Genomic DNA, 9,135 nt, shown 5'->3' with positions numbered 1-9,135 from the left:
GGAAGAAAACCTTGAAATATCGGGACCTGACAGTGAACTATCTCTTCCAACGCGTGGTGTTTGAGAACTTCGGAGGGACTGGGCCACTAACCGCGAAGTTCTTGTCAACGTTGGCATCTCGAATCACCGAGGTGTCAGGTGATGCGCTTTGCTTTCTCAACGCCTTAGCCACGCCATTGCCCGTGGTAATACTGCGAGTGAGCTGGCTTGCTTCAGTGGGTTCCGTTAAACCTTGTGGTATGCGACCAGTTGCTGTGATTAAAAAAAAAATAATAATAATTCTCCACAATACGGTTTTAACAGAAAGATTTAGAAGAATTAGACGGAAGTTCTCCGGTACTTTTCTTTCATGTAAATAAATGTTTATATTAATTTTAAAATTTGTCAGCAAATTCTTATAAAATGACAATGTTCTACAAAAAGCTATATATTTTCCAAAATTAAAATAAAGGGTTTGTTTTTTCACTATAGAAAAAAAACATAATATAAAACTAATCAATTGCTCAGTGAATACAAAAAGATAAATCGAAGGACAAAAGGAATCGACAATTGTGTGTGTGTGTGTACACGTCTATCTATCTATCTATCCTTCGATAGATAGATAGATAGATAGGGAATATGAGAAAGCGAAATTAGTTCAGGGGAGATAACTTGGATAACTTAAAACTAGATTCTGAGGAAGATCTAGGATGATTTCCTTTCACTTAAGCGGCATTGGAAAAGAATTATGAGGTTTAACCAGCCCACATCTGACTAAACCAGGTATGAACAACCTTTTACGACAATCGTAGTATGATGTGTTATAAAAAATATTATCAGATTCAGTAAGATGTTTCATTTTTTCAGTTTTCGTGTTTATTAATTTTTTTTCCGTTTTCATGTTTATTAATTTTTTCAGTTTTGTATAATTTGTTATAAAAATATTAACAGATTCAGAACCATGTTTCATCTTTTCACTTTCTATGTTTATTAATTTTTTTCATTTTTGTTTTGTTTTATTGAGGGTTAAACATTTTTTTTTTATTAGTTGAAGGAGATAACCAAAAGTACCGATATTTCTCGTAAAACGCGGCGGGGTAGGGGAAATAACCCATTTTTTTTATTAGTGGTGAGATAACCAAAAAGTACCGAATCAACAAAACATTAGCCAAAACTATGTAAATTAAACGTAAGACAGGCACCTATCCTTTTCATCTTCGCAAAAAAAAAAAAAAACCCCCTCAAAAGCTGATTAAAGGGAGGATCCGCTGTGGTTCTTTAACATGCTAGAAATAGCAGCCAAATCTTCCTCAAATCCCTCGCTATTGTCTTAGAGAGAAAAAAGAACACATTAGATAATGTAATCCCTGTTTATATGTGTGTGTGTGTTTAAGATGGATTGTCATAAATGGAATGGCTTTGATAATAGGCCTGCTTGATTAGGGCTGATTTGGGATTATACAACAATATGAAAAACTGATGAAACTAGTGTGCATATTTGTAAGAAAGTCTAGAGAGAGCTGAAGATCTCCAGAGAATTAGTCCCTCTGCATGCAAGTGTTTCTGCCCTTCTTACAATATAAGGGGGTTGGACTGTATTTAGGTCATGGTTCTTGGATACCCCTCAGCTGCTTCATTGTGTGGCATTGTTTATTTTTTAACTTGCACCTTCTTGGGTGGTCAGATGCTCCAAATCCAAGATACCTTGGTGATTGTAACTGCTTCAGTCTGAGACAATAGTTGTACGTAGAGTAAGTTATGACTTCCAAAATTCGTTTTTATTCCTCTTTGACCAAATCCAGTTAGAATACATCAATACATATTGGTTTCAAATTTTGGCTGAAGGCCAGCAATTCCAAGGAGAGTGCTGGTCAGTTACATTGACCCTGTGCTCAACTGGTACTTGCTTTACCGACCCCGAAAGGATGAACGGTAAAGTTGATACCAACGGAATTTGAACTCGGACGAAATAACATTTTGCTCAGCATGGTAATGATTCTGCCAGCTTGCCATCCGAATATACTTATACATATTAATAATGTTCGTTAGACATGGAATTCATTTCAGCTCAACACGATGACTGGTGCTTGTGGTATTATTTTCATTAACTTCAAATAGTATACCAAATTCTCTCTCATTTTCTACAATAATCTTTCCCCAGAATTGGTCATATACTACCGTGGAGTATGAGATGTTTTGGCACAGACTATTTGACATTTTAATAAATTGTAATGTTTCTTTCTCATTCTATCTGTATGTGTAAATTTCTGCATGTATGTGTTTGCCTCCAACGCCATAAAATGCTGATACTAAAAGTGCAAAATTATCAACGTCCAAACAGCCCATGTTCCGTTAATCTCGTTTCGGCTGCAGTGTACTCCGTTGCCAAGAAGTACAGCCTCTCTAATCTTACTATCAAGTTATTGCTTCAAAGTCATTAAAAAAAAAAACTGCCCTTACATCACACCGTATCTCATTATTAGCCACTAATATGTTTTCTGTTGAACAGAGATTCCGAACATTTTACAGTCCATTTTTATTCCTTGGAAATGCTTCGAAAGTAAATTTACTCCAACCCTGTTTCATTCAGTAATTTGAGTTTACAATTCTAAAATGAAAAAATAACTGTCAAAAGGAAAATTTCAAATACAGTTTTTAATGTTTATTTTAATAACAACGAAGTCGGTGAGCAGGCAGAACCGTTAGCTCGTTGAACGAAATACATATCGACATTTCTTACAGCTCTTAGGTTCTTAGTTCAAATTCTGCTGAGGTCTAATTTGCTTTCATCCTTTCGTTGTTGATAAAATAAGTATTGAGTACTGGGATCGATGTAGTCGACTAGCCCCTCCCCTAAAATTGCTTGTGCCAAAAGTCGAACATATTTTAGCAATAAAAATAGAAAGTAAAGTTATTTCACTGTCTTTTTATGAACTAATGATGAAAAGATACCAAAACCAAACACGGTCTCTGGAATTAGATTAGCAACACAGTAATAAAAAATTGTACGATATAGATCGTTAACTAAATGATAGAAAGAAAAATTAAATTAGTAGTTTTTCATTAAATAGGCCTACATTAAATTCTCTTAACTCTTAAAATAATAATTGGCCGTTACAAATCTCCACCTCCGAGAGGTGAAGAGTTAATTTTGTCTTCGGACTAGAATCCAATGAGTCATCCACTTTTGTTTATGCGAAACCATTGGCCACTTCACGAACCGGCATTAAGTTTATTACTTTAATACATATATATATATATATTTATATATATATATATATATATATATATATATATATATATATATATATATATATATATATATATATATATATATATATATATACTGACACACACAAATCTAGAATCAGCAAATTGACCCTCTGACGCTAAATTTACCCCAGTTTCAGAATCTCAGAAGACTTGCGTGTATTACTACATCAAGAGTTGCTGCCCTTGGCTTAATCTGACTGTATTTCTTTACACTCTTATAAAGCTGCCTATATTGATACCCTATCTGCCTCTCATTGGGAGTTTCCACTCTGAATCCTCTTTACCACAGTATATATTGATAATGCGCCCTATTTACATCCCAAACACTGTCAAGTCTTGTGTCTATATGGGTTTGGCTATAAAGCATGATCTTAATATATTAACGACATGCTTCCTGATACTTCTAACCACACATTTTTATGATATAAGTAACACCTTTCATTCTTCCTTTAACCCCCGCACAACCTAGACAGAGGTCTTATGCTAGATATGTATCACTTCTATAAACAGATCCAACCAATGAGGATACAACAACTTAGTCTCCTTCAACGCTACTAAAACTCAAAATACACACCATGGACACAGTGTTGCCTCACACACACACACATTCGTTGATAAAGTTATTTACAGGCACAATTCTGGCAAGATGCAAGTATGGCTGTATTGTAACCCCAATATTTTGGGTTTGATTCTTTGATCTCACTCCATGGCGCTTTTGCAAATCTGACTCGGCCTTGACCAGTGCCATGTGAGCGAAGTTTGTAAGATGGAAACTGTATGGAAGCTCATCTGTGTGTATGCGTATAGATCCTTCAACTTCACTTAAAGGCTAAGCTTCACAATTCTTAGAGCATCTCATGTCTTCTCACACACTCATCTCATACCTTACTCGCATATTCAGTTAATGAGAAGAGGAAGACACTCAACAATACACTCCAACATGTCTCTCCCTTTGTCTCCACTACAGTAGCGTCTGTTTTTCAGGGCTGGCTGATTTCTTTCCACTTCCACTCAGACCAGGGGTGGACTGAGCTGTCACTCAATTGGGCACTGCCCAAGGGCTCAGAACTCTGAGGAACCTGCACTCTACATGTTAACTCTGCTGATATCAATGCTAAGGGGCCTGGTAAACAGCGAGCTGGCAGAAACTTTGGCATGCTGGGTGAAATGCTTAGTGGTATTTCATTTGTCTTTACGTTCTGAGTTCAAATTCCACCGACGTTGACTTTGTCTTTCATCCTTTTGGGGTCAATAAATTAAGTACCAGTTGCATACTGAGGTCAATCTGATTGACTGCCCCTACCCCATCCAAGCATTCGGGCCTTGTGCCTAGAGGAGAAAAAGATTTAGTTCCTTCTGTTGCTTAAAGTTTTGTGGATGTGAAAAAACATGACCAGCTCCTCAGACATATGAAGACATGTCGGAGGAGCTCAGTGAACCTTTTACTCAATTGATACAACTCAATCTACATGTTGAGCACTAGTTACATTATTTGTTCATTCGCTTATTTGATATATGTATATATTTTTAAGAAGCACAAGCACTTACATGCACAGTTACACACATGATGGTAACTTCTGCCTCCCAAATTCGATCACAAGGTTTCGGTCATCCCAAGGCTACAGCAGAAAACACTTTCCCAAGGTGCCACACAGTGGGACTGAACCTGAAGCCATGTAGCTGGGAAGCAAGCTTCCTAACCACACAGCCATGCCTGTGCCGACACCATGCCTGCACCTACAAATGTATAAATACACACACACACACACACACACACATATAGATAGTCCATGTCGGTTGTTAGCTGTCAATTCACCAAAACTAGTTCATATCTACATACCTTTTCCTCTTTATGGCGTTTTTACTATTCATTTTTCGGTCCGTTTGTGTTTTATTCTTTTACTCTGCTTTCATTGCTGTCTTTCTTTACCTAAGTTATGGCTGCTTTCTGCCTTCTCTTTTAAATTTTTCTGATGAGTTGTATTTCACCAGACCACCATTTGCAATATGTTCATTATATATATATATATGTGGTAAGTAGCTTGCTTACCAACCACATGGTTCCGGGTTCAGTCCCACTGCGTGGCATCTTGGGCAAGTGTCTTCTACTATAGCCTCGAGCCGACCAAAGCCTTGTGGGTGGATTTGGTAGACGGAAACTGAAAGAAGCCTGTTGTATATGTATGTATATATATATATATATGTGTTTGTGTGTCTTTGTTTGTCCCCCTAGCATTGCTTGACAACCAATTCTGGTGTGTTTATGTCCCCGTCACTTAGCGGTTTTGCAAAAGAGATCGATAGAATAAGTACCAGGCTTACAAAGAATAAGTCCTGGGGTCGATTTGCTCGACTAAAGGCGGTGCTCCAGCATGGCCGCAGTCAAATGACTAAAACAAGTAAAAGAGTAAAAGAGTAAAGAGTATATATGTGAGTCATCTAAAAGATGCACTTGTATATCTGTTAATAGAGTGGGTATATTATCCAAAATATATAGTATCATATATCCATCACGGCTGATCTTACCAATCGGTTTTGCACAAGGAATACATTGGAGTCTTAGGTAACAATCCAATTATATAACCTTTGCTCATCAAAATTAGCCTATATGGAAGGGAATATGACAACTGCTCTCTATTGTCAGACAAGAGAGAGCAGTCAGCATATTCCCTTCCATATTGGCTAACTTTGATGAGCATAAGATTATATAATCGGATTGTTACCTAACACTCCATTGTATTCTTTGCACGAAACTGATTGGTAAGATCAGCTGTGACGGATATATAGCCAGAAAAAACTATTTATAAGAAGTTTCACCTCCCCCTTTTTACGTAGATTGTCATACAAACTTTTGGTTCTTTTTTTCAAAAATTACTATCATTCTGATTTGCGACCACATGATTACAAGTTTGATCTCACCTCATGGCACCTTTGCAAGTGTCACCTACAACAGCCTCAAAATTATTGGCATATTATGTTGAGTTCAATCTTCAATCCGTACCTTCAAGAACTGTTCCATTTTAAGCATCACATCAGATTTATGAAAAAATAAAGTTTGGGCAGTCAACAAAATAACTTCTCCAGCACTTCACTTAATTTTCTCTCTATTGTCACCCATTAGTTCCCACGGCAAACAGTGCAAGATTTAATGTTATGGCATTATTGATGATCCTTACTCTTGCATCAAGCCCTTTTAAAACATCAAGTTTAGTATCCTGAGTAACCCTTTTATGATTCCTTTTCACCCTACTGCATTCAGTTCCACTTGATAACTTCTTTCTAGATATTTTGTAATGTAGGTAAATTCAAAAGTGGCAGCAATCAACTGTTATCCACAATAAATATGTAGTAAGTGAAAAAATTGTTGTATTCTTATGGATGTAAGGATGGACATAGGATGGACATCAGAAGAAGAAAAGGGTGAGGCGGGAGGAAGTGCTGTATGATTAAACTTAGTTGATGAGTTACCAAGTTCATGTCCACATAGTCTTTGCATTTCTAACTTAAGGCAAAAGTCTAACATCCTATTTAGACCCAATCACTGTTGTGTTGACATAAAACACATGTAGCTACAGACCTTGTCATGCTGAAACTCTTATTGTTGCTGCCAGTTAGTTATTCAAAAGTAAGTGGCTTGCTTGATATTTTGGTGGTGGTGTTCACATTTTTCTTAATTGTATTGTTGTTTAGCTTCAAGTCAATCTCCATTGACCTAAAACCAAAAGCAGCTCATTCAACTTTTAAAAATATGCTGCCTAAAATAATAGACAATCACATTATCTCGTAAGACTGTCTTTATTTTAGATGAACTTGCTTATCTTGTTCTTACTACTGCTGCTGTTGTTCATCATTAAAGAGTTGGTGGGTTAGTAATGGGAGTGGTTAAGTGTTGAGAACAGTGATGGAGGTGAATGTTGATTTATATATATCGTCATCATCATCATTTAACATCCATTTTCCTTGCTAGCATGGGTGGGACTATATATATATATATATATATATATATATATATATATATAGATAGATAGATAGTGTGTGTATATATACATTGAGACAGAAAGACAGATTGGAATTTAGACACTGATTGTGACTTAAAATATACATAAGCACACGCATAAATATTCACAGTGAAAATTGCTCAAACTCTGTAAGTATTTATAGTGAGGTGTATAGAAACACTTGCATATACACAAACCACACACACGTCGTCGTTTAACATCCGCTTTCCATGCTAGCATGGGGTGGACAATTTAACTGAGGACTGGTGAAACCAGATGGCTACACCAGGCTCCAATCTGATTTGGCAAAGTTTCTACAGCTGGATGCCCTTTCTAACGCCAACCACTCCGAGAGTAGATATATATATATGTAGCTTTTAAATTGTTAATATCTATCTGAGTTTCTTTTAAAGGCAAAATTATAGACTGTATCCCCAAATTAGGGGTCATACTTCACAATTTCTGTAAGCACGAAATTTCATAACCTGAGGTAGCTGTAATGCAAGGGATACCTCTGTGTGTGTGTAGGTGTGTGTTTACATACACACACATATACATATATATGCACACACACCTATACATATATACATATACACACTTATGCAGATATACATACATACATGCACATAAACACATACATGCACATATATATGCAAAAATATATACATACATTCATACACATACATTCATACACATACATACATGTATGTTTAAAATGGGAGTAATTTATCACTAATTATGTTTCTGTGCTGCAGCTTGCCAAGAAAGAAGAATATTGGTCTGAATTAATTAAAGGACTAAACTGCTAATTAAAATGCGAAAATTAATGAGCTGTTGGTTGGTAAAAAAGAAATGTTTTTTTTTTTTTTTTTTTTTTTTTAGCTAAGCGTCCCACTCCAGTTAATGGGGTTATAACGCAAAAGGTTTCTTTCAAGTTGCTTTTCAGAATTTTGCTGGTCCCGTACTCTTCTCCATTTCTGTTCCATCAGCTGCAAAATGAAATAATTTTGGTTAGAAACTTTAGTAAAGAAATTTTTCTAAATTATTGACACCACCACCATCATCATATCCTCCTCCTCCTCATCATCATCATCAGCATCACAGTCATTATCATAGCCACCATTACAATCCCCATCACATCCTTTCTACTATAGGCACGAGGCCTGAGATTTTGAAGTGAGGGGGCAGTCGATTAGATCGACCCCAATAAGCAACTGGTACTTAATTTATCGACCCCGAAAGGATGAAAGGCAAAGTCGACCTCGGCAGAATTTGAACTCAAAACATAGTGATGGGCGAAATACCGCTAAGCATTCCACCCCGTGTGCTAACGATTCTGCCAGCTCGCCGCCTACAATCACCATCGTATCATCATCACCATCATCACCCTTCTCTTCCTCTTTATCATCATCAGTCATTATCACCATCATCATCATCATTACTGTTACCATCCTCCTCCTCCTCTTCCTCCTCACCATCATCATCGTCATCATCATCAAGGTGCCCACTCACAATAGCTTGGTTGACCTAAGGTCGTGGCTGAAGACTTTTGCTTTGCAACTTTTTATCTTTCACTTGTTTCGGTCATTAGACTGGAGCACTACCTTGGAGAACTTTCAGTTGAATGAATCGCTCCCAGTACTTATTTTCATTTTAAGCCTGCTACCTATTCTATTGGTCTCCTTTTGTCAAACTGCTAAGTTACGGGGGACATAAACACACCAACACCAGTTGTCATGCAGTGGTGGGGGATAAACTCACACACACATACACAGACATGTGCACACACACACACGTGCACACACATGCACACTCACACACGTGCACACATGAATGCATGCATACACATGCACACAGATACACACATGCATGCACACAAACATGT

At 37.0% G+C, this 9,135-nt stretch overlaps 1 protein-coding gene across 2 annotated transcripts in view; it reads right to left on the bottom strand.

The window, feature by feature from the left end:
- Positions 1-873: 873 nt before the first annotated feature.
- Positions 874-9,135, bottom strand: part of LOC106867261 (uncharacterized) — a 40,540-nt gene continuing 32,278 nt past the window's right edge. For both annotated transcript variants that reach the window (XM_089357883.1, XM_014912077.3), the window contains exon 5: positions 874-8,239. In XM_089357883.1, the coding sequence (XP_089214009.1) occupies positions 8,129-8,239 (111 nt within the window). In that variant the 3' untranslated portion in view covers positions 874-8,128. The remainder of the gene's footprint in view (positions 8,240-9,135) is intronic.

The sequence above is a fragment of the Octopus bimaculoides genome, chromosome 9, assembly GCF_046866305.1.
Source record: "Octopus bimaculoides isolate indiv1 chromosome 9, ASM4686630v1, whole genome shotgun sequence".
NCBI classification, from domain to species: Eukaryota; Metazoa; Mollusca; class Cephalopoda; order Octopoda; family Octopodidae; genus Octopus; species Octopus bimaculoides.
Note: the sequence above shows the minus strand (reverse complement) of the source record. Positions and strands in the feature narration are given on the sequence as shown.